This window comes from Calidris pugnax, unplaced genomic scaffold (genome assembly GCF_001431845.1).
Source record: "Calidris pugnax isolate Ruff unplaced genomic scaffold, ASM143184v1 scaffold72, whole genome shotgun sequence".
Classification (NCBI taxonomy): domain Eukaryota; kingdom Metazoa; phylum Chordata; class Aves; order Charadriiformes; family Scolopacidae; genus Calidris; species Calidris pugnax.
The window spans coordinates 626,049-652,608 of NW_015090808.1; the positions used below are offsets into that span (position 1 = coordinate 626,049).

At 44.1% G+C, this 26,560-nt stretch overlaps 1 protein-coding gene across 1 annotated transcript in view; it reads right to left on the reverse strand.

The window, feature by feature from the left end:
* Positions 1-26,560, reverse strand: part of ADAMTS3 (ADAM metallopeptidase with thrombospondin type 1 motif 3) — a 122,615-nt gene that overhangs the window by 25,260 nt on the left and 70,795 nt on the right. The window contains exons 5-7 of the mRNA XM_014938333.1: positions 5,462-5,661; positions 772-855; positions 97-253 (exon numbers count right to left, since the gene is read on the reverse strand). Of these exons, the coding sequence (XP_014793819.1) occupies positions 97-253; positions 772-855; positions 5,462-5,661 (441 nt within the window). The remainder of the gene's footprint in view (positions 1-96; positions 254-771; positions 856-5,461; positions 5,662-26,560) is intronic.

Genomic DNA, 26,560 nt, shown 5'->3' on the forward strand with positions numbered 1-26,560 from the left:
AGGACCATGCAACTTTCAGATTTTCCCCTTTTCTGGCAGACGCTAGCCAGAAAAACACCAAGGCCAGACAGTCTGGCTCCCGGTCAGCTGCATTACCTTGCATACCAGCAGGCCCAAAATCTTGCCTGGTTAAGAAGATGGCATGATCGTGGTGCTCAGAGTGGTTGGGGTCCGACTTCTGCTGCTGATATGCCCAGCGGCAAACATTCTCCAAGCTCCTCGAGGGGTTCCCCCTTTCAATCAAGCTAATGGACTGAAAGAGCAACACGTTAGACCCAGGAGCTCCCAAAGGTAGGAAATTCAGACGAGCCTGGATGTTCTTGGAACACCAACCAGGTCCCCATTTCTCTCTTCCTAATGCCTCAACTGGTGCAAAACACTGTAGTGCCAGTAAATGCCCACTGAGGGATATAAACATCTGGTTCTGCGAGACACTTGCTACAGTGTGTGCCAACAAGCTCAGTAAATTCAAATACAAGACAAACATCCAACTGGTCTTTTGAGTAGCCCAAACTCGATGCTTGAGTTAAGTGGAACAATTATGATCTTTTTCAAACCCTGAACAGCATTTCTGCTTTCCTTTCATCCTGAACAACTGAACAAGCATTTGTTTCAAGACTCTCCGAGTGTATTTTACCAGCAAAATCAATGTACTGTTCTCTGGAACCAGCTGTTCAGCAGACTGCTGTTTCCCCAGCCCTTCACACAACTCACAAGGACTATAATTACAGAGAAGATGAAGGTGGAGAAGTGGTTGGGAGCCTTGCTTACCTTCGCATACCCCAACATGATCATCCGGACCAGCACGACATTTATGTGAACACCCAGGGATTCATCGTGGTAAATTTCATTCACCTGAGGGGAAAAAAAAAAAAGGAAAAATTAAAAAGGGGACGTCCAAGGCCACATGTATGTTAATTTAAGTGCTTAAACCAGTCTTCTCAGAAGAGGATTCAAGTCTCAGGGGACTTCCAAGGCCACACATATGTTATTTTAAGTGCTTAAGCCAGTCTTCTCAGAAGAGGATTCAAGTCTCAAACCACTTCCATGCAGGGAAAGACATAGACATCACATTCCCCCTCCCACAGAAGTTTCTGAAGGTCATGTCAAGACTCCTCTCAAATTTAACAGCCTTTGGATCAGGACCAAAAGAAAAGCCAATTGGGGAAAAGAAAGACTTCAAGGTCAAACCCTGCAAATACTTACCCGAACACTTAATTTCACTTGTTTGATAAATATAATGAGGGTAAATGAGGTTATTCCTGAGATCAAGGTCAGAGCAGTGTGTTCAAGTGCACTCAGGGATTTAGAAGCAGACAGTTTGCTTCAACAACAGATAAACCCATCACCATCCACCCCCCATGGCCACCTCTGCGATGCCATCTGGCCACTCCAACGGTGGATCGATATCAGATCCTGTTCCTATTTGTTTCATCAATCATTTGTCTCCTTTTGAACAGTTTAAACACTCGGGATGAGTATTTCAGTGGGGAGAGTGAGCGAGCGTATTTTTGTTCGTTTTGTAAAAGATTCTGCTGCCAGTAGCTCTCGCTCAAGGAAATGTGCCATTAACTTCAGCATTGGTTTGTCTTCAGAAAATACTTGAGGATTTGAATGAAAGCCATTTTTTTTGCATTCCGAAGCTCTAGACTGGGGAGGGAGAACATTTAGACAATGACACGAGCAATGAGGCTCCATTTCTGCACGTTCAGCTTTCAAGATGTGAATAGTGCTCTTGGTACCAAATCAATCTCAAAATTAATAGGCGAAGTGTTTCCAAATCCCAGAAATGCTTTGGAAATTTTTGCCTGGAAGTCTTAAAGTCAACAGCATTGCCAGACACATAAACGCCGCAGGATACCTTACAGGGTAATGATATCGCCAAACAGGCTTGATTTCTGCAAATCAACATGTTCTGTTAAAAAAAATTCAGCAGCTGCATGAAAGCATGTAAAAGTAACGTGATCTGGAAAGACCTACAACATCAAAAACAGAAAACTCCCATCCATAAGACAACCTCCCAAGATCTTATAGCTCCACTCCTCAAGGAGTACAGAAAACATATAGAAAAAAGCAAATTTCAAAGCCCACTGGAGCATTCATACACCAGCCCACGTCTCTGCACCAGATCAGGTCTGCAGAGGTCTCCAGTGAGATCTCTTCACATCATTTATAGGCAGAATTGTGATTTGTGTGGTTTTAGCCCCATTTCTAAAGGAAATAAAGACCAGACAGTCCCTCCCTCTGTTACTTTTAATGTCCCAATAAATTGTGGCCCCGTTGACCACTTTCCAGCAACACTTGCAAAACAATAAAGCCCTCAAAGAAATTAAATATCCAGAAGTTTTATGAAAATAAGCAGGTGATTAGAAATAATGGTCTAATTACTGCTCCCAAGGAAAGAAAGACGGAATATCCTTTCTCCTCCACACATATGGGAGCTCAGACAACACTCCCAGCGCAGGAGAAGCTGATGTCCCATCAGAGAGCCCGGCCACAAGACAGAAATCCAGAGGCAACACTGCAGTTCCACTCAACAACTGCAATATTTCATGGTGGTTTTTGTTTTGAAGGATTTTTTTTTTATTTTAGAAGCAACTAATACTGCTTCCCTCCTTTTAAGAGAAAAATTAGAATTATGTGGTCACTTTTGTACTAAAAAAGAGTATTTGTGGAAGTGAAATTAAAAAACCCCAGATTTAGGCAGATGGGTCAAAAATTGTTCTTCTTGAGGACCTCGTTTGTGTCTGGGAAGGTGAGAAATGTCCTGCCACCAGAGTATAAATTAGGGGGCTAAAACATCTGCAGATCATCAATGAAGGTACTCATCCCTCTAAAAAGTAAATAAATATTATATTATGGGTAATTGGTGAAAAATAAACACCACTGTTCAGAGGCCGGTGTATTTGAGCAGGATTTAGAGGTTTGGGGTTTTTTTAAGTCAGGCTAAACAGAACTTCCCTCTTCTCCTCAGGGAAAAAGGTCATTCTGAGTTGTCCGACTGTGGGACCTGGCACAATGATTGTAGCCCATGGTTTTTAGAAAAGCAGTCCGTTTTAGGACTACTGAGAACAGACAGTCAGCAGGACATAACTCAGGCTGCCCATCTCATGAAGCAATTACTCTAAAGTTCAATTCTTCATCTCATATTTTCTCCCCATTAATGCAATGACACTGCTCCCACAAAGGTTTTGTGTCAGGAAAAAAGTTCACAATGTCCCTTCTGCCAAGAAATGAGCAGCTTCCCAGGAAGGACTTTCCTGGAGACCAAAAAGATCCTGGAATTGACCTAAAGATTCGAGTCTTCAAAATTTCTCCACAACACCATTTTTTAGCCCACTCTTTGCGGGTTGCTTTGGAGGCTTCCACTACATGATTCCCACCAGGAGCAAGTTCATGTATGCTCTTGTGACTGAAACACGGGAAATTCTGGAAACCTGTAACCTCACCAAAAGGACACAAATCTGAAAAAAGTACTGAAAAGGTCAGCGTGCACTGTGGCGCTTCCAGACTGCTGCATTAACTGCAGGTACACCTTAGCTAGAGTGGCAAAAAATATTACATTGCAAGATATTGGAGCAAAATACATATGTAAATCCTTTGATTTGTCCGATGCGAAACATCACAGATGGCCAACTGGCCACACACCCTGTTGCAGTATTTAAGAGTAAAAAAGGGTTAGATTGCATTTATTTTGCATCACATTTTCTTCTCATCTCCTGTTTTAGCTGCATCTTCTTTAGAAAGCCATATAAAAAAGACCACTATTGTTAAAATCTTGTCAGGAACGTTTGGATTGTTACAAAAGCCTTCCTTCTAAAAGGGGTAATGCTCTTCACTGCAGTGGACTCGGGCTTGCACAGGCTCTGCATCAACAGCTACTCGCAGCAGATGGAGCCACAGCTGGTTGGGAAAAGATGGAAGTGTTTGGGAAGAGCATATAAGCTCTACTGTTTGCAAAGTTAAATGTTTTTAAAATTAAAAAGACCATATTCTGCAATCATCTTTAATGAAGATTGCTGATTGTTGATGATTCATGAAGTATGTGGTAAAAAGGAAATGATTCCTTGCTAGTACCATACTGAGAACATTCAGTTATTCACATAAATAAGAACTTGGAGACCTGTGGCAGAATTTCCAGGAACATCTGGTCTGATAGGATGAGGGGTAATGGTTTTTAACTGGAAGAGGGGAGATGGAGCTGAGCTGTGGGGAAGAACTTGTTTGGTGTGAGGGTGGTGAGAGCCTGGCCCAGGTTGGCCAGAGAAGCTGTGGCTGCCCCATCCCTGGAGGGGTTCAAGGGCAGGTTGGAGGGGGCTTGGAGCAACCTGGGCTGGTGGGAGGTGTCCCTGCCCAGGGCAGGGGGTGGCACGGGGTGGGCTTTAAGGTCCTTTCCCACCCAAACCAGTCTGTGATTCCCTCAGTCAGGAATGATGGCGGCTGATGTGACACTGGAGAAATGTTACGAAGATAATTTGTAAGCCTAAGGAATCATTTTCAAATTATTCCAGGAATAAAAAGGTGAGTGTAAAGAATACAAGAATCATTTGTACATTCATCATATCACTATTAACTGTAAGCCTATTCTCTTACAATCTGTCCTAAGGATATTGCTTTTCTTTCCTGGAAAACCTTATGATCCCCACAGCTTCTAAGACATATGGGTCCGATAGTTATATGTATTAGAAAAGGCCACACATCACAAGGGATTATACATCTCCTTTACACTGCTTTTATGTTTGTCTTTTTTTAGATTTCTTCTAGGTGAAAAAACAGGAAACACTGAGGCTTGAGCAATTCCAGCATTCAGTGCTGGTGCCGTACACGGCTTTTAATGCACCGTGTGAACCGTGCTCTTCTGTCATGTGCATTTCATAGACCCTGACGGTGTAGTTCAGGACCATCATCTTTAAAAACAGCATCTTGCCATTGATTTTACAGCCAGAAATGCGTTACGTAGACAAAAAATACTTGCTAACCCCATAAGGCACACTAGGACAGAACAGTTCTATATGTCTCTGTTCCTTTGCAGTTTCTAAATAAATATGGATATTGCCACAGGAGTTAAGGAACAGACATTACTAGAAGGTTTGCTTTCTTCCAAAGAGCTGTTAGGTGTTTAGAAGGTTTTTTTTGCCCTGCATGTTTATTCTTTAAGTGGGATGCCTTCAGAGCTGTGTCACGGGAGAAGTTAGGAATTATTAGGAATCCATCTAAAGTTCACCATTTTCCCCCACTGTTTTTCAACTATTTACAAATCCTTCAAATTACCCTAGAAATGTGCCCTAGAAAACTGCCGTGAAAAAGACAAATTAAAGGAACATCTTGAAAAGAGAGACCCATATCCAACAGACAAAATGATAGCATTTGTACCAAGCAGGGGCCGCTAGACACTCTTGTGAGAGATTAAATTCCCTTTTAGGTTCCAAGACGAGCAGGGTGGCCCTGCAGAGATACTTACAATGTTCATGAGGGTGAGGAGGTAGTTTTGCACGTGTTCTTTGCCGTGGAACCGGACGACGGAGTCATCCACCCCCAGCAGCACCTCGATGTTGTAGTCGTCGTCCCCCGCGTGCCGGCGTCGCCGCAGGGTGTCGTTCAGCTGCTGCTCGGCGCTGCCCAACAGGGAGCTCAGCTCTCCAGGGCCACCCAGCAGAGGTCCTGCAAGAAACAGTAAGACATCAACGTCTGGTTCCATCCTCCTGCAACAACATCCTCACCTGCAGAGCCACCGCTTCTTTGGATAAAATCAGTCAGGAACTCTGGAGAGATTGTTCTAGTGGTGTAGGGATAGGAAAAATCACAGAATCACATGGGTTGGAAGGGACCTCTGGAGATCATCTCCTCCAACCACCTGCCAAAGCAGGTCCACCCAGAGCAGGTTGAACAGGAATGTGTCCAGGCGGGTTTTGAATGACTCCAGAGAAGGAGACTCAAGTGAAAAAATCACCTGGTGAAAAAATTCATTAGAATCATAGAATTGTCCAGGTTGGAAGGGACATTCCAGATCATCTAGTTCAACCCAACAGTGACAAACACCATCACTAAACCATACCTCTATAAGCAGTAAGTCTACCCATCTCTTAAATACCACCAAGTTATTCAACCATATGGTTCCATAATTTATCACATTGTTCTCATTTCAAGCACAAAATTAAACGCACAGTGATCCTTCTTCCTCATGAACCAAGAGCAATCAGTGTCCAATGGACAGGATGGTCCCACCTTGCTCTCACGTTGACTTGTATTGTACCCGGACACGTCCCCAAAGGATGGCACAGCTCTCAAGCCCCTTTCCTCCAACACTGGAGTTGATGAAAGCCAAGGTTTCGAGGACACAAACAGGCCCTTCAAGTTTTGAGGCAAACTGGATGTCAGTTCTGCTTGTGGAAGGACAGCAGGACCAGGGCCAACGCTGCAAAGTGTGCTGGACGGCCATGGAATCCACCCTGAGGAGATCCAGCTCTGGCAGAACTAGCCAGGAAGCCTCTCCCTGCTAAGTATCATGGGGTAGCACGTAAATAACTCCCCGAGCCCCACATCAAACGGCAGGGCTGTCCCCAGGTGTTTTCAGAAGCTTAGCCCAGCTCTGCAAACAGCTTTACAATTCCACCACAAGCCCTCTCGTGCTCGGGGATGCCAGCCCCGTGACGGCACACAAGTGGGAAATTCAGAGATGAGCCCCAATCCTAAAAATTGCTGCAGCTGGCACGGCGTCCAACGGGAATATACCCATAACATCCTCAAATCATGGCACGGGTGGGACAGCGCGAGATCCCTGCAGAGAACCCACCAGCACCTTTGGTTTGGCCATCGCTTCCCTTCCTAAACAAGGTGGTTTTGTGGCTCAGGAGCAGAGGAGCCTCTCTCCCTGTGTGCCCGGCAGCACGAGGCAGGAAGGACTCCTCTCCTGCCACCCCTCTCCAGCGCTCCAGCTCCCTGCACACAGAGGCCATTCTCAACGCGCCAACACCTTCCCTGCCTGCACCCACTGAATGTTTTTCAAGCCTGCAATCCCAACAGAGCAAGAAAAAATAATCTCACTCGAGGAAGAAACGTAATGACCAGTTTTGGCCAAGATTTTAAATTTAAAAAAGAAAAAAAAAAAAGGCAGCAGTAGTACTGGAAATGTTTTTTGAAGCACTGAGCCTCCCACCTCCCGAAATGCAACTTGCCCACTTCTCTGCACAGAAACCCCAAACCTCCCCCCGAATGGGCTCGGTGGGAAAGAAACAGCCCTTTCTCCCATATTCCCAGTGTATTCCATGAAAAGCACTGGGACTCCTGCAGACCTACACAGCACCCGCTCCAGCTACACTACTCTTGGGACTGGAATTATAGTTTTTAATATTTTATCTGCTGTTCTTGGTGCTGCGTAAGCGCATTGCCCCTTAACAGAAATGCTAACGTTGGAAAAATGCCGACTTTAAGGCTGATTGGAGTTACTTATCAGTTAGTAATTAATTCGCAAGCCCTACTCTGTGTGCTGCCTTCGCCCATACCTTGTTGGGAAGTGAGGCTGTGGGTCCTCTCCCTAAATGCACCCACTGTAAATTGCTATGTCCTGTCTGTTCCAAATGCCTCAATCAACCTGACGTCATTTACTATAATTGATCACCATTAATTTGGGCTAGTTCTAAGGATTTTTTTCTGTGCTCGCTGGCTTCAGCCAAGGCGTAAGGAAGGGGGATGAGCAGGGATGCTTTCCCAGCAGCACAGAGAGCCTCCTCAGGTGTGTTCTGTTCAGGAGATGGCATTATTATTTGTATAAATACAAAATACGTAACTCAGAAACCCCCAGGCAGGTAGATGCAGAGACAAACAAATTAGATATTTTATCTTCCCCGCTCTACAGAAGACTGTCCAAGTTTGCATCTGATCTAAGCATCACATTGCTCCCAATGAGACTAATTACAAAATAAGCCAAATGCCCCAGGAGTCCCTCTGGACACCCCTGTACCTCCACCTTGGAGCTGTTGTCACCAGGGAACCAACAAACCCATCTTTCCTTATCCAACTCTTCTCTAGAGCACAGAGAGAGTAATTCAGACACAAGCACAAGTTGGAGAAACGACCCCCTTCTTAAGAGATCACAGCAACGCTTCCTGAAGTGAATTGTTTAAAGTAATCATTTGAAGACAGAGGTTCTTTGCAAGTTAATCTTCAAAGCCTGCCTGGCAGCTGTGAGAGCATTGTCGGCCACAGGGAGGAGAGTCGGCGGCCGCTGCACAACAATATTCTCTGTTATGCACCCAGGACATGAGTCTGTTTGTTGGGGGATTGGTGCGAGACAGGCTAATCCTTCCTAATCTCATTCTGGAATTAGCTGCTTCGTTATCTCTTCCTTTTTTTTATTTCACTGGTCACCTGCACTTTTTACATCACGGTCTTTACCTGTCAGAAGATCAGTCCAGGTGCTTTCACCCAGTGAAACGGTACAGGGGAGGAAGACAGAACACAGCATCTCATGCAGGTGTCTTTTTATATTATTTTCCCTTTTTCACAGCCTGTCTACCCTGCATCATCTTAGCAAAAATGAGGAGAGCAAAGAATGACATTTTCCTTTCCAGCTGGGGCTTCTCTGCCAAGAAAAGGGAGGAGGAGTTCTGTGCCTGTAGCAGATGAAGTAGTGGAAAGGGAAGAGGGATGCGCTGGAAGGAGCTCTCCCCCACACGCTCTGCCATCGTATTTTGCTGAACCCTACGGCTCCTCACCTCACCTGGTGCCACTTCTAGAGACTTGGAACCGGCTGCTGGACTCAGATGGCAGGTTTCTGTCACGCCAATATATCTCCAGAGCCTCTCCGTGACCCCAGACGTGCCTGTTCTCAAAGCCATAACCCCTTCCCAGACCAATGAAGTCTGCCTCCCTTCCCAATCCTTCAGAAACACTGAACTTCTAACATTTTGCCTATGTCAAAAATTGGGCATAACTGTACCCCTCCTAAATGCTTTCTTGTATTTAAAAAAAAAAAACATATTCTGGGTCAAAACATGTATCTTCCCTAGACTGTAACTTTAAAAGAATGAAACTGCAGTTCTTCCTCTACTATTAAATAAATCTGTGATCTCCCCAAGTATAGTTTAATGAATGCTGTCATCAAGTCAAGCCTCTGTGTATCTGAAGAGAACCCTAAGGATTTCCCACATGGAAGACTCTTATAATCTTATTTTATGTTGTAAAAAAAAAAATGGGCTGAATTTTGTATTACAATGCCATTGATATTGGCAGCATTCCTTATATATATGTATATAAAGTTGGAAGGGATCTATAAAGATAGAATCAAGGAGTAAGGCAATCAACAGAATCATAGAATTGCCCAGGTTGGAAGGGACCTTTCAGATCATTGAGTTCAACCATCAGCCCACAAACCTGACAAAACCCATCACTAACTTTATGGTTGGACTCGATGATCTCAAAGGTCCCTTCCAACCATGAAGATTCTGTGATTAACTCAAGTCCCTCAGCACCACATCTGCCTGGCTTTTAAATACCTCCCGGGATGGGGACTGCCCTGGGCAGCAAGATCCCCAGGACCATCAAGTCCAACTCCCTGCTCCTCACAGGACTAATAATAGCAATATTCTTAATTAAAAAAAAAAAATAAATTAAAATAATAGCCATGTTCTTAACAGGAATTGGGTTGTACTGACCCACTGACAAATTTAGGAGGAGCAAACATCCCATTGCCTAATCTAGCCTCTTCCTGAAAATACAGCTGGCAACGGTGTCTAGGGAGACTCTACAACTTCACTGATTCAAAATGAAACTAATGAAAAATCCGTTCAGAACAAATTGAGATCAGTGTACATCCCTTCTTAATGAATGCGTTAATGTATAAAACGTCCCTGAGGACAGCTGTGTTCTGTAGCAGCTAAAAAATCCCATTATGCTCATTTTGAAAGAAAGGAAACTAGGCCAACTCATCATGTCACTACTGAAGTTGCACTAAGAAGCTGCTGCACATTCTTCTAGTCATTACCCACTGGATGAACATGAGTTTCCATGATTACTTTCTCTCCTACTTACAGTTCCTTGAAGCTCTGTGTTTTCCTCAGCTCCCAAAACCCCTGTTACCAGGGTGGAGACAGGCGTTCTCACCAAGTTTTGCTCTGCCCTTTTCCCCAGTCTTAATCCTCAGACCTTTCAGCCTGCGTAGAGCTTAGTCTATTTATTTTATTTCGTTGAACTTCTCTGCATCTGCAACCAGGACAGTGACAAGAGAAATTACTGAACACAAAGCATGTAGCACTCATAAACACCACTGTCCTCAAGACGGTTCTTTGCAAGTTAATCTTCAAAGCCTGCCTGGCAGCTGTGAGAGCATTGTCGGCCACAGGGAGGAGAGTCGGCGGCCGCTGCACAACAATATTCTCTGTTATGCACCCAGGACATGAGTCTGTTTGTTGGGGGATTGGTGCGAGACAGGCTAATCCTTCCTAATCTCATTCTGGAATTAGCTGCTTCGTTATCTCTTCCTTTTTTTTATTTCACTGGTCACCTGCACTTTTTACATCACGGTCTTTACCTGTCAGAAGATCAGTCCAGGTGCTTTCACCCAGTGAAACGGTACAGGGGAGGAAGACAGAACACAGCATCTCATGCAGGTGTCTTTTTATATTATTTTCCCTTTTTCACAGCCTGTCTACCCTGCATCATCTTAGCAAAAATGAGGAGAGCAAAGAATGACATTTTCCTTTCCAGCTGGGGCTTCTCTGCCAAGAAAAGGGAGGAGGAGTTCTGTGCCTGTAGCAGATGAAGTAGTGGAAAGGGAAGAGGGATGCGCTGGAAGGAGCTCTCCCCCACACGCTCTGCCATCGTATTTTGCTGAACCCCACGGCTCCTCACCTCACCTGGTGCCACCTCTAGAGACTTGGAACCGGCTGCTGGACTCAGATGGCAGGTTTCTGTCACGCCAATATATCTCCAGAGCCTCTCCGTGACCCCAGACGTGCCTGTTCTCAAAGCCATAACCCCTTCCCAGACCAATGAAGTCTGCCTCCCTTCCCAATCCTTCAGAAACACTGAACTTCTAACATTTTGCCTATGTCAAAAATTGGGCATAACTGTACCCCTCCTAAATGCTTTCTTGTATTTAAAAAAAAAAAACATATTCTGGGTCAAAACATGTATCTTCCCTAGACTGTAACTTTAAAAGAATGAAACTGCAGTTCTTCCTCTACTATTAAATAAATCTGTGATCTCCCCAAGTATAGTTTAATGAATGCTGTCATCAAGTCAAGCCTCTGTGTATCTGAAGAGAACCCTAAGGATTTCCCACATGGAAGACTCTTATAATCTTATTTTATGTTGTAAAAAAAAAAATGGGCTGAATTTTGTATTACAATGCCATTGATATTGGCAGCATTCCTTATATATATGTATATAAAGTTGGAAGGGATCTATAAAGATAGAATCAAGGAGTAAGGCAATCAACAGAATCATAGAATTGCCCAGGTTGGAAGGGACCTTTCAGATCATTGAGTTCAACCATCAGCCCACAAACCTGACAAAACCCATCACTAACTTTATGGTTGGACTCGATGATCTCAAAGGTCCCTTCCAACCATGAAGATTCTGTGATTAACTCAAGTCCCTCAGCACCACATCTGCCTGGCTTTTAAATACCTCCCGGGATGGGGACTGCCCTGGGCAGCAAGATCCCCAGGACCATCAAGTCCAACTCCCTGCTCCTCACAGGACTAATAATAGCAATATTCTTAATTAAAAAAAAAAAATAAATTAAAATAATAGCCATGTTCTTAACAGGAATTGGGTTGTACTGACCCACTGACAAATTTAGGAGGAGCAAACATCCCATTGCCTAATCTAGCCTCTTCCTAAAAATACAGCTGGCAACGGTGTTTAGGGAGACTCTACAACTTCACTGATTCAAAATGAAACTAATGAAAAATCCGTTCAGAACAAATTGAGATCAGTGTACATCCCTTCTTAATGAATGCGTTAATGTATAAAACGTCCCTGAGGACAGCTGTGTTCTGTAGCAGCTAAAAAATCCCATTATGCTCATTTTGAAAGAAAGGAAACTAGGCCAACTCATCATGTCACTTCTGAAGTTGCACTAAGAAGCCACTGCACATTCTTCTAGTCATTACCCACTGGATGAACACGAGTTTCCATGATTACTTTCTCTCCTACTTACAGTTCCTTGAAGCTCTGTGTTTTCCTCAGCTCCCAAAACCCCTGTTACCAGGGTGGAGACAGGCGTTCTCACCAAGTTTTGCTCTGCCCTTTTCCCCAGTCTTAATCCTCAGACCTTTCAGCCTGCGTAGAGCTTAGTCTATTTATTTTATTTCGTTGAACTTCTCTGCATCTGCAACCAGGACAGTGACAAGAGAAATTACTGAACACAAAGCATGTAGCACTCATAAACACCACTGTCCTCAAGACGCAAAAAAGCTGTCGTGGAAAAGCTATTCTGTAGCTTCAAGCCTATTAAAGTCAAAGACTGAGATTTTGTTCAGATTTTAGCTATGCTCAATGCAGATCAGATTGTCAATGGTCCTCAGCAACCTGCTTTATACAAAAGCTCGTCGACCAATTAAATGCATCCATGGAACTCAGATTGAGAAGAGTTTCAAGTATTACAGTGGATTTCTAGCAGTTCCACAACACCATTTCCTGGCTGTTCCCTTTGTTCTTTACTAACTACCTTTAAAGAACAATTTAAGATGTTGACACCTTATAAAGATCTAACCCTTGAAGATGTGGAACAAAAATACCTGTTGGCTTCTCAGGAGTTTTGCCAAATAATTAGTATGAGAAACATAGCAGGTTGCTTAATTATAACAAAGGTCAATACACACACTTCAATAAATCTGTGACAGCCCACTTTTTGCCCACTAAGGCTTATTTTGAAGTGTGCTTTTGAAAAGCCAGGGAAGAAAAGAAACATCATGTAGGTCAAACGCTGATTCCAAACAGTTCCAACAGACTTCTAGCCGATTTCCTCAGGAACTGTCTATATGCAAATTTTTTGTGGCACTGTTGGTAGTGCCTAATTACGAGGGATCAGCGCTTGCAAGAGAAACCACCCAGCTCGTCAAGTGGAAAATATTATGACAAGATGTTCTCATTAGGTTCTGGGATGTGCTGAAACTTCTGTGCTCTGATTTATTAGGTCCTTCAAAATAAAATAAAAACTCCTATGAAGTTAAGCATTCTCCCTTATCTTTTCTTGAAGAATTGCATGAAATTGCCTTTTACTCCAGAAGCATGAGAAGGCCTTTCTAACAGTACCACAAGGGTGTGTGCCATGAGAAAGATGTGTCCTTTACTGGAGTGTCACTGCCCTGGATCCCCCCAGAACACCCACCCTGGGACAATCTCGACTGCGAGATTCGGTTCCTGAATATTATTGTCTTTGATGGAACGTGTATGGGAATTTGACTCTTTGCTTAACTGTTGCCAAAACTTCCGCTTGTTTGTTTTTTGGGGGCTGAAGGAAGGGAAGAGTTTGTATCTTAAACAGCCCTCACCAAACAAGGTGGCCATCAAAATACATGGCTTCGCTATACGTTAAGGGCTCGATCTGTTAAGTGCTTCCAGAAGCCAGCAGGCACCCTGCAGGGCATCTCTCTGGGATATTTCACAATAAATAAATATTATCTATGAAAAGTTGATAACACAAAGCAAGCCAGTTCTTCTTCTGCAGAAACACAGTGCAGTTACACAGAGAAGAGAATTAGATTTACCCTTTTCCTCAAGGGAGGCAGAAGAGTCACTTAAGCATTAATATAAACCACACCAAAAAAATCAGAAGAAACCACCAGTCCTTCCTCCTCTTCTCTGAAGACCACCATAAATTGGTTGGCAAAAGACTGAAAGGTGTAGCAGCAAACCAAGCTATCAGAAGATGACCTGGGTGTGATTGCCACCAAAAAGGAAAAAGACCTCCCACCTGCAAGGCAGTGCTGACTCCGGTCCCATCAAACATTCTGTGCAATAAAAACAGTAGCCATGAGGTTCAGGCTTTCACAGCTTTTTTAAGCTTCCACAGTATCTTAAACACGCTGAGGAGTTAAGAAAAGAGAGAGAAAAAAAAACTTCTTGTGACTTCATATGCAGCCTGGATATCTCTCACCCTCCTGAGATGATTAAGCAAATCACAGCTTAGAGCATTAGCTCTGTTTATATTCTCCCCAGTGGGACCCGCAGAGTGACAGTGACTGGGAGAATTACAAACAAACAGGGATTAAAGGAAGGTCTGAATCCCTGGGTTGCGGGATTATTCATTAAACACATGAACTCAACGGGCCACAGGCACAAACATTATCTCACTTTGTTGTTCAACTTAAGAGAGAAAAGAAAATATTTTTGAAGTGCTGACTTGCTTCCATAAAATATTTGCTTCTCTGGTACCTGAGCAATTCCAGCTGCAGGGTAATTCTGGGAAGGACTTTCCTGCTCTATCCTCCTTGTTGGCTCCGTGGAGGCGGCTTTGCTCTGACGTAGGGGAAGGGCTCTTCCCTTCCATCCACCGTCAGCGAGAACAGCCCTCAGCACTCAGTTACACGATGGATCTACACCAGCAGCACACTTGGGAAGGCCACGTAGAACCACGGAAGGCATTGTTCTGTATATATCTGAGTATGTTTAGAGCCAGCTCGGGATAAACTTTTCTGAAGGTGAGAATTTTACCCCATAATTTTCTTGTCGTCACTTCCCTACCTGGCAGGAGGGTTTCCCAGCGCGGTGGGTTATCCTCACCTGGCAGCAAACACACACAAAACAAAGCCAGAACTTAAACACCATTAAGGAAGCTATAATTAAATATGGCTGAACTTGGACCAACGACTAACTGTTCTTTTTCCATCCCATGACCAGAAACTGGTCATACAAAAAGCCAGAGAGGAACCTGAGCCAGTTCCCGAGTTCTCATCACTCCAGCTCACACTCGGCACACAGGACAGTTAATTCCCATGGCAGGAGCTCTGTGTTCAGCTGGTTTGTGGTGAAAGCACTTTTGGATTTGTCTAGGAATTTGCCATGCTCTAGGTCTTAGAAGGAAGAGAGGAATGTTGCTGGACGTGGAAACGTCGCTGTGAGATTCTAACACATACAATCACATGAAGACCAGAACAGCTAGAAAACATAGCTGGGTGAGGGCTGTTATTTCCGATATCCAGTTATTGGAAACAACTGGGTATCAAAGTTATGGACTCAATCAATAGCCTTCACCTTCCAGAGCGGGCCTAGTTAATGTAAAGCGAGCAGGAGGCATACATCTGAGGCATGCCAACTTTAAAAGACAGGAGATGTTTTTAGAAAAGAATGAAGCCCATGGCCTGCACCAGATCTACACCAACAAATGCCTGTGAGATCACCTTCTGTCCACAGTCCTGACATGGTATCAACTGATTTGGTATTTACACATGTTGGAAACTCCTTCCATAGGTTTTACAGCTGTAAGTACAACCAGCTGTCACAGCTCTGCTCTAAGGAATATCACGAAGACTCAAAGATTCACCCAAAGGTTCTCAGAGACAGTCATGGAACGCGTATCTCACAGTGATATTTAAAACACGAGGCATCTCAGATACCCCAGGTTCAGTGTGTGACGAGTAAGTCTCAGAACCAAACTAAGATCATTTTGAACATAATGCCACTCCTTCCTCAAGGACTACTGGCTTCTACTTTGACAATCAGAAGCTTAAGAGCACAGGAGTGGACAGTCTCCACATCCACTACTGTGGCAAAGAGGAGAAGTTACAGAATTATCACAGAATGGTTTGGGTGGGAATGGACCCTAAAGCCCACCCAGTGCCCCTCCCTGCCCTGGGCAGGGACACCTCCCACCACACCAGGTTGCTCCAAGCCCCCTCCAACCTGCCCTTGAACCCCTCCAGGGATGGGGCAGCCACAGCTTCTCTGCCCAACCTGGGCCAGGCTCTCACCACCCTCACACCAAACAAGTTCTTTCTAATATCTAGTCTAAATCTACCCTTTTTCAGTTTTAAACCTTTACGTCTCATCCTTTGGCCCCCCCTCCCTGAAAGTACAGAAAGTAACAACTCAGAGCATTCATTTCCATACATCCCCATGGCCTGAGGAGCACGTTGACACCTTCCCTTGCCACCACTAATACCAGATCACAGCTCTGCACTGGCTTAACGCGGGCCTCAGGACTTGTCCGGCCTTGCCCTGGCTCATCTGCTCTATCCTTATTTTTAGCCTGGTTTTAGCTGTGACAAGGCACTGCCCGTGGCCAGGTGACTCCCATCTGGCTTGTCCAGCCCTAACAGCCCTGTTAGCCAACGTTCTGATGATTAACGCAAGCCCTGTTTCAGCTGTACCTTCCCTTTCTGCAGTATTACCCTAAGGAGTTACGCTATACATAGAAAAAAAGCTAAAAAACCTAAGTGATCGTGGTATAACACCACCTGTGGATCTGTGAGAAAGAAGAGCTGGACACAGACTGCTTGACAGCCCGAACAGGGAAGATACCCACAAGTTCCCACATACCCCTTCCAGGTGCATTTTTTAAATAATTAGGTAGTATGAACTATACGTCAGTAGCATTGCTACTGTCCTAGAAATAACTGCCATATTTTGATCAGGCTGTCAAAACAATAATCAGACTAAGGATACATTTTATTTGTTTTGCGTCCACGCAGGAAGTGTTTTCCCCTGCCTGCCCATACCATGAGCTGCATTTTTGCCCCTGGTCAGTAATAAATTGAAGTTTTTGCACTTTAATACCAGGGGAACATTCTACCAGGTAAGGGCCATAATATCATTTGTATACCTGAAGAAGAGTGGAGTGTTTGGGTTGGGCTCTTTAGGAGACCTGGCTGATATCTTATACTGGTGGCTACAGAAAAATACAGGATAAATAGCCAAAGTTTGAGGCTCATCTGTTAGACGTCAAGTAAGCAAACCCATACCTTTTATACTTTACACAATGCTAAGTTCTTCAATTAAACATCCGTGTATTAGCATGACAGCTCATGTCGTAATTGCAGACAAACACCAGAGCATCATGTCCTACCTGTACAGTCCAGACAAATCCAAGACCACAGAACACTAAAATCAGTCAAGAATTGAGCCCTTTATACACGACTGTAATAAAAGATGAAAAATAACAAGAAAAAAAAGTCACATTTTGCAAAATCATCAGATGGATCAATGTCTAAAAGTGTGGAAAAAGCATCTTTAGAGGCTCTGGTACTCAGTTGGCAGATGAAAGCAAGGCAGTAACAATTTCCAGACTGGTCCATGGCCAAGATGCACACCTGGACACCTGCTCCGCTGGAACTGAACGCCTGGTGGGGTCTGTGAGGACTCTCAAAGTTTTACAGCTCAAAATGGCCATAAGTTAACTTCCAAAGCTTCCAGCTGGTAAGAGCATGTGATGTTAAAAGTCAGACACTCTCCCAGGAACTCCAGAGACCTCTGCATTAACTACCCTCATGCCTTCATGTATCATTAAATCAATCTGAAAATCATTTTTATTTCACAGAAGGGCAGACTTAAAGAGCACTTGTATTCATAATTTGAATAATGCATTATACAGAGATAGGGCCATTCAGAAAGTGGGGTACCTTTAAGGTCTACCACATTTTGAAAATATAGGTAGCATTCATAATTCATTTGCTAACTTGGAACTTGCTGGAAGAAGAAATGTTGGATGGCTTGAGTCATCTGCATTTTTGGGCAGCTTCCCTGAGATCCCTAAAGGCTTCAGGTTCCAGGGCCTAAAAACTCTTTAAACAGGTATTTTCAGTTGCAGACCACTATTACGAATTTTCAGTGCTCGAGAAAGTTGCTTTAATGGAGATGTAGCTCCCCCAGTGCTCATTAACTAAGTTGTTATAACAAGGTCTGAAATTTATTTCAGCCCTGGTTTGGATCCCTGGAGCCAGCTTCTGCCAGATGCTTGTGAGGACAGAAGGAGCAAAGGGTCTCATCTGGAAGAGGAGGGGACAGGCAGGGTCCCATCTGGGAAAGGAGAGCTGGAGGGGAGGGAGACAGTAGAGGAAGAGTTCCTACAAATTATCAGTTAGACCAGGAATAACTGCAGCAAATAATACAGCTCAAAGAAAGAGAAATCCAGCCATAGTGCACAAGTCCCTGCATTTAACACCACAGAACTTTATCAAAAGCTTGCATTTTCTAGCTCCAGAAATATCCCTAGAATCATTTAACATTTAAAATTGACCACATCATCTGCTCTTCCGTTCTCAGACAGAAGCGTTTGACAAATGACCCTCTTAAAACACATTTCTCATTAGAAGAGAAAGGTTCTGCTAACCTCCAGTTCACCACCTGCCACTCTTCTGTAACAGAAAAGGTAAATTAGTTCTTAAGACATTCAACACCATCAGCAATTAGCTAATACCTTCCTTTCACCCTTTTTTATAGACATCTTTGCATCCAGGTTTTTAGCCACCATCTCCCCCAGGGAGGAAAAGCGTTCCTCACATCCATTCAAATGAGTATTTCTCAGTATTTCGCTTTCTTAGTTAATTTGTTGTAAGGAATGTTATTGTTGAGGATTTACAGTTACTGTCTAGAAAGGCAGTTTACAATTTCCCCCCCAACAGATCAGGGGACACAAGAGACCTTTCTGGATGGACGGCAACCTCCTTGAAGCAGTGGCAGTCGGCTATGGACTGATGCTACCTGTGTTAGTCAAAATGACGTTTATTCTGTTTTATTGCAACTCCCAAATGTTGAACTTTCTTGTAAACTTTCTAAGCTAACCCAAGAACACATCCATGGAAAGACTAGGGATCAGGACTGACCACCACTGCCCTCAAAGCAGATATCGGTGGTGGAAGGTGTCAAACCATGGTGTGACAGCAGCCAGGGATGAGAGAACTATTTCCTACCGGGTAATAAACCCAGGAAACTGTATTTATCACGTGGCATGGGAAAGAGGAAAAGCAAAAACCAGTGAAAGAACAGTTTCTTAATCATAAAAACTTGACAAAACCCTTCCTGGAATAGACTTTCATAGAATCATAGAATTGTCCAGGTTGGAAGTGACCTTTAAGATCATCTAGCCCAACTATCAACCTAACTGATAAAAACCCATTTCCTCACCATTTTTCCATCTTCTGTTCTGTTGAACACCTAAGTACCACCTTGGTGGTTCATTTCACTTAGAGAAGGGGGAGATGTGTTTACACACCGTTGTTTAGCCGTAAATGCTATGAAAGGAATTTGTTTCCAAACACGTGGATCGTAGGCCCCAGCACAGGCCCAGCCGGAGCGTGGCATGGCCTCCGCTCCTCCGTCCCCCCCGCCACCATCCTTATCTTGGCTGAGCAGCTCCTTGTCTACTGTCAACAACAATTACACTCTGACCATGGCTTTATCTGCCTTAAGCCTCTCAAAGGCTGCAAAGCCTACGGCCCCGTCCAGACAGAGCGGCAAGACATCAAGGCAGCCCACGGCTCTGTTTGATACAGGATTATTTGGAGCAGGTAGGCGTGTGGGGCTGAAAGCCGGGTGGTAAATAGCCAAATGCCTGGCCCCAGCTCTTGGTGATGAAAGGTGTGGGGCTTGGTGGCTACCAAAGAAGGATGGAGGGTGCCAGAGCCCTGGAACATGCTGCCCAGAGCGGGTGTGGAGTCTCTTTCTCTGGAAACCCACCTGGATGTGTTCCTGTCCAACCTACTTGGTGGCTACCGAAGAAGGACGAAGGGTGCCGGAGCCCTGGAACACGCTGCCCAGAGTGAGTGTGGAGTCTCTTTCTCTGGAGACCCACCTGGATGTGTTCCTGTCCAACCTGCTCTGGGTAGACCTGCTTTGGCAGAGGTTTGGACCAGATGATCTCCAAATGTCCCTTCCAACCCCGACCATTCTGGGATTTCTATATGCCACCAACACGCAATTTGTTGGTTCACCTAAAACCAAGTACCTTAATATTGGTCCCTCAAGACCATTATGACCAGCTCCACAAATGCCACAGAATCCCTCTCAGTTTGACCTTTGCGTGGGGACATCGGTCGCATCAGCTCAGGAGAAGTCTCTGGCTTTTGTACCCCCTGGCCTATGGAGGAGCAGAAGTGATGGATCCCTCACCACAGAGCTTCAAGCCGAAGGGCTGTGCCTTGCTGACACAATCCCAGCCAAAACTGCTGTCCAGCTGGAGAGGAGAGCTGTGAAAAGCCGACGCTGAAGCAGCTAAGCTTTTCCATTAATGTAATTACCAACAGTGAAAACACATCGTAAAAATCCAAGGAAAAAATGTCAGTTGTGAAGAGGTGGGGCATGGTAACCCGCTACTTCAAAAATGCTAAAGAACGAGAACAGTTTGATGGCAACACATGGAAAACCCAAAAAGGTACTTTAAATTTTTTCTGTAAAAGGAAACAGACACTTCTCACCAACTTGCCCTGAGCTCTCACACACCTCCCAGAGTCTGAGCAGACACTGACACCCAACACTGATGTTGATGACCAGTGAACACGAAGATTTTGGTACTCTACACTACCTTTGCAGCCTTCCTCTGATGTGTTGCTAAATGTAGAGATGGAGCTCTGAACCCTGGACCATACGGCTGGAGGACAATGGCCAGAGAGGACACTTGGCCTGATGCAATAAAACAGCTGATAAGGAGAAATGAGAAGTGGAGGAGGGAAGAGGTGAAGTTCTGTCAAAATTCCAAAGATTGAAGCTTTGCACATAAGAAATGAAAGATTTCTGAATTTATCATGACTGAAATAACTTCTTTCTGGCTCTCATATGTTCATATCTGTGTTCATACAGAAGAGGTGTAGCTGGGCCTGTTTCCCTTCCAAAATAACAAACCTCTTTATAAAACGCAAAAATTATTCTCCAGCATCTCCTGTCCCTCTCCCAACATGGTTACAGCAGACATGGGGTGGGTTTGCTGGGTTTTCAGTATCCAGGTCTCGGCTGGCACTGACCTGGCTGCACAGACAAGACACTTGTCCTCCTTGGTCCATGCAGGCCCATGGGTCTGCAGAGGAGCAGGTTTGGTAGATAAAGTCATGTATGTAAGGTGTTGGCCGCAATAAATGAGCATCTCTGCGTATTATTAAATACCAGATTTTGTTTCAGAAAAGATATTTAACGTTGGCATTTTAACAAAACAGTACTTAGAGAAGTGAATATCACACTAAGAATGAAGTAATTATGTGATACCCATAAGGACAGCCTACAACTGCCACCATCCAGCAGCTGCAGGAGCAACCACATCACAGTTTAGGTCAGGACTAAACACTGTGTTTGAGCAGTCATTTTTCACTTCCATCACACTTGAGATTTAGACTTTTTTTTTCGTGCTAGTGAATTTAATGAAAACGATTTAGCTACTCTCTTAAAGAAAATAAGAAAGGGACAATCATTGAGCTGAGCTGGTAGAGCTGAAAGGAGAAAAGAGTTAACCTAAACACTGAGAAAGATGTTCTCGTCGAGTATGCTAATGTGGGTCAGAGCAGCATGAGCAAGCCCATGGCTTGGGTAATGACTTCTAGAGTTCACATTTAAAAGAGAATGTGAGCACCGAGCAGTATTACCATAATGTACACAGGTAAATATTCCAAACCGTGTGTCCAAGTGCTTCGTTCAAGTCATGGTGAATCAGAACAGCATATAGTGAAGAGCAATATATAGTGAAGTACTCGACTGAGGAGCTCTCCTCTCTGAAAAAGTTAAAGTGTTGGAGTGGCTAGAGATAAAAACTACTAATTATACTGAGTCATTAATCCATTAAAAAGACAAGAGAAAGACATAACATTGACTTGGTAGAAGCTATAACATGATGACATGGAAAGTGCATTAAAGGGTTTCACTAAACATCTGTCCTGTCCCATCTTTGTTGCTTCTCCTGTGCTTTTAGATTAATTCTATAAATAATTTTGAGACTGCGTTTGGTGCACAGTGACCTTGCTGGGAAACTCCAGGCCACCGCTGAGCGCTTCCAGCCTGGGGAGTGACCTTCACCTCCCAAATCTTGACCGACATGCCGCCGCCGCTTTACCCATCGCCTCCCCACCCCAGAAAGTGTTTTTCCAGAGGAGACTTCAGAAAAAGGCACTCGCTTTCGTGCCTCCAAGCGTGTTTTCCTCACGCGGCCACCAGCACTGGCTGGAGCCAAGGCTGCGAACACAAGGGGCAGCCCCAGCTGCTAGATGGTTTATGCAGAGATAAACGCTTAAAGGAGACAGGAGAATGGAATTCACAGTATTCAGTCACATAAAAGGAATAACTGAGTGTGTAAAACTGGAAAAAAATGTGGGAAGATATTTATGCGGTCCGTATTACCAAAACAAAGAGAACTTCAAACACCCTTCCAGTGATGCCATGAGTCACAAATTACGCGGCTCTTCGACAATGGGTCATTTCCTTCCAATCTCTTACTACCGAGTTACTCATTAATGTAGCTGAAAGCGTAATTGTCCTTAATTGCTCAGTTGTCACTAAGTGGATTCCAACCTTCCGACATGACAAAGCCCAACAGCTGGTTTTGGGATGAGTCCGTGCACCTGCAGTGACACCAGCCCAGGTCCAAGGCAGGGTTCCTGGGCAAAGCTTTCCCTGCAGCTGAAACACGGTTCCCCACATCATTAGTCTGGAGTGTGGCGAGTTCTTTCTAAAATTCCCCAGCAAACTCCAATATGGGCAAAAACGTAAGGTTGTGGAGCTAATCTAAAGGCTGTTGACTTAACACAACGACTCTTTGCTGTGTTTGGGTCAAGGCAACGTGCAGGGATTATCTGCCATACCAAACAATGAATTTCAACATCCAAACCATCAACATCCCACCCTCTAGTAAACACTGCACATCACTAGATATTTGCAAACTTATCTCTCCTAAAGAGCACCAGCTGATGTACTGTACACACACACATACACACACCACATTTAGACAGACATGTTAATTATAATGTGAGGGCGTATAAAACAGAGGTTTTGAGGACTGTCTCATTTGGCCGTCAACCCTACCTCAAGCCGAAATACTTCATTTTTTAACTAGCTTGTACACAAGGACTGGCTGGAATAATGAAGATGGGATAATAAAAAATACTTGAAGTGGGAGGATTATAAATATAGTCCAGATAGCCGTTCTCTGTCGACAAATTCTGATTCTTCATTCCACAATAACATTCAACATCACACATGGACACCACTGTAGATTTTGTGAAATCACAGCAAGTCAGTCCAAGCCTCCCCTGTCTCCCAGACATACATTTTCTGTAAGACAGCGTTTTAAAACTGGAAGTGCTAAAAGTGGGAGAGAGCAGTCCTGAGTTTAAATCTCACGACTCCTTGTGAAGCTGGAGCTCTCCTACCCACAGCCCTGGCTGTAATTACATAGAATATGACCCAAAAGTGTGACATTCTTATAGAAACCATTCAGTTTGACATTACACACATGTTTTCAGTGAAAAAAACTCCAGCAAATATGCAGCTTATGAGTTTTAATTCTGACTGTCACACCCCAAAACTGGTGCACAAACAGGAGAGGAGCCCACATTAGCTTTCCTGTTTCCTTTCAGGGAGGGGAAAAACAGTGGCCTGAAACACCATGCCCTCAGTAACGGCAACAGAAGTTATTTCATTACGGATTCATTACCCTTCCACACTTTCCTTTTTTCATATAGACTCTTATACAAAGAAGTATGGGGTTTTTTCCCTTTCCAGCTCACTGAATTCCTATTAGCGAGCCAGCCTCGCCTGCACCTCGCACAGATGTGTTATGAATATAACTCACAGTGTTTCCACACAGGATATTTTCATCATTCCCCTTTCTCCTTCTCCCCATCCCAAACCCCGGCCAAAATAGCACAGAGTCATAAATTCTCCCGCTCTGACCTCCCTTCTCTCTTTCTGCCCTGAAATATGGTGCCATTTAGGTGTGCTTGAAAAAGTGGTAACCAAGGAGAGAAAGGGTTTTTCTGGGGGGGAGGTTTGCTTCTGCTCCATCTGTGCTGTCTGCCCTGGGGGGTGACGTTTGCTGGAAACCCCTTCTGCAGGGGATGACCATGCAGGCTGTTCACTAATTTATCCCCAAAATTCCCTCTTTCCCTCCTGACACTTCCAGTTTGATCTTAAGACTACTCTCAGATAAAACTGTCAATTTCTAACTTTTATAATCAAATTAATTTCAATGCGATACCTGAACATCATTGATAGAACCTCATTGTAACATGGGACTACCCAAAAAGCCATTTATTTGTGGACCAGTGTCTCAAGCAGCGTTTCGTGCCCCGTGTGCCTCTTCAACAGCGCGCTCTCTCTACGAAGCTGCTCCTGGAAGCCAAGGAATTTCCCTGTCAGGGGAGAGCTGCCAATTTTCCCTTCTTGGCGAGCAGGGTCCCATTCTTGTGCCTCTCCCCATTTCCTGTACAGTACTGCCTTAACGAGCCCTCCAGTCTGGGGGAAAGCTGGCAGAGATGGCAAAATAATAATAATAACAACAATAATAACATCAGCAACACCACCAATAATATTAATATTATTATTATTAATAATAATAATATAACCTCAGATGGGAGAAGATTTAGGAAGAATTTTCCATGGAATATACAATGGGTCTGACTATAAACAAGACAAAAAGAGACAGCCCTCCTCAAAAAGCAGATTTAAATGCCCAAGGGAAAAGAGCTCTTGGGCACACGCTCCTGCAGGGCAGGCAAGGGCGAAGAAGGGGGAAAAAGGTGGCCAGAATATTACAAGAACTGTTTTAAAGTATATTAAAGTGTTTAAAATGATCTCTGGACCTCAGCCTACGGCAGGTTTCATCTTCTCAGGCAGGTTGGTAAGGATGGTTAAGATATCCAAGTAACACCAAGTTCAAACTCCTGAGGATTCTCTCTGACTTTGAACAACTAAGGGTCTGGAATACACAGCATTTTACACTCAAATTTGCTGCTGAATTTTCAATCTGCCCTTTCACAGTTTTACACACATAAAAGGACCTCTTAAACTAATGTTAACCAATAAATCCAACGTCTTTCAAACAAAAGTGTAAAGAATAAATGCTCAGTTAAATATCATTTGTGTTGCAGGGGCACAGGAATACTGCCCAAACAGCAGCTGGAAAGACAGTCCCAGGCAGCAGAAGAAAGGCAGAGTGTGGTTTATGGAAAGCTGGAGCAGGTGTCAGAGGAAAAGACAAGGTGTGCAGAGGATAATTTCCTTTTGCACAGCCAAGTGCCTTGGCAGCTCCTGTGACAGAGCTGCCGGTGCCCTGCCAGGGCCTAGGGTAACTCAGCCCAGAGTTAACTCCATCCCATGAAACGGGGAAGAAAAACCTTTTAATTTGAGCAGAGGGATATTATCCTCTGGGATTTTTTTTTTTTTCTGAGAAGGTTAACCCTATTTTCATCCTCACCACATTCTAAATACTACCAAAGAAAGGCAAAACTTCTGTATTTCCAGGCTGGTGCATGTCAACATCCCTGGAGGTGTTCAAGGCCAGGTTGGAGGGGGCTTGGAACTCCATGATCTTCAAGGTCCCTCCCAACTCTAACCATTCCATGCTTCTATGACTCTCCAACCACACAAACTAAAGGTGGCTGATATTTGGAAAGGTCTAGATGTGAACTGAGATTCTAAGTCACAGGAAACCAATTTTTCTTTTCTGATTTAAAAACTACTTTAAAAGTGGGAGTACTTGATCTTGAAAAATTCCTACCTTGGATGCATAAAGCAGACAATGACCCAAAGAGGTCAATACAGTATTTCTGCTCTTTGTTTTTGAAAGACTTTGTACAATTTCAGTACTGTCATCCAAAAATGCAGACTTGAGCTTGGATTCAATTACTAACGAACGCAAAGGCTAAGCTTATCCCTAACTCTGGACTCAAATGTGACAGTGTCACATCCTGGCTGTGTCCCCAAAGGAGGATGGCAGCGTGAGTAATGTCACAGCAATGATCAAAGACAGGAGAAAAGCTGTTTAAAATAATGAGGCAAAAGAAGCAACCAACACAGCAGAAGTGCATAAGTGGCACGACAGCAAATAACACCCATTTTAAAAAATGCACCTAAGTGTTACTCCCGGATAATAAGCCTCTCTCTTTCTTGCCACACGGAATTTCAGCCATTTTTTCAAAATTCCACTGGCATCAATATAAAGGAAAAGCTCCAACTATAAACTACCACTGAAAGCTGTTGAACTCGGGTTCCTGCTTTTTTTTTTCCATGAATGCACTGTAAGTCAGCATTCCAAGACCAACAAACGTCTCCAAACCCAAGCTATTTCCAAACAGTACATGTACCGTGATACCGGCCAAGATAACGGCCAAAATATGCCGGGAGCCGTTCTCCGACAACACCGCACTAAAAGGGGAGGAGGGGGGGCACCAACAAAACACGCTGATCTGCGCAAACCAGGCCTTGGGTTCAAAGAAGTAAGACTACAAAAAAGCTTCAATAACACAAGTAGGGCAAAAAGATCATTCCGTTTCTGAACTTGCAAAACAAACAACCGCCAAGTCAGCTCTCGGCTACGCCAGCCGAAATCCAGCGTCCTCAGGGTACTCGGGGAGTTTAGATTTGGTTTTAAGCTCTGCCACCGACTGTGGAGGAGTCTCTTCCCAACCCTGGCTATCAGCTT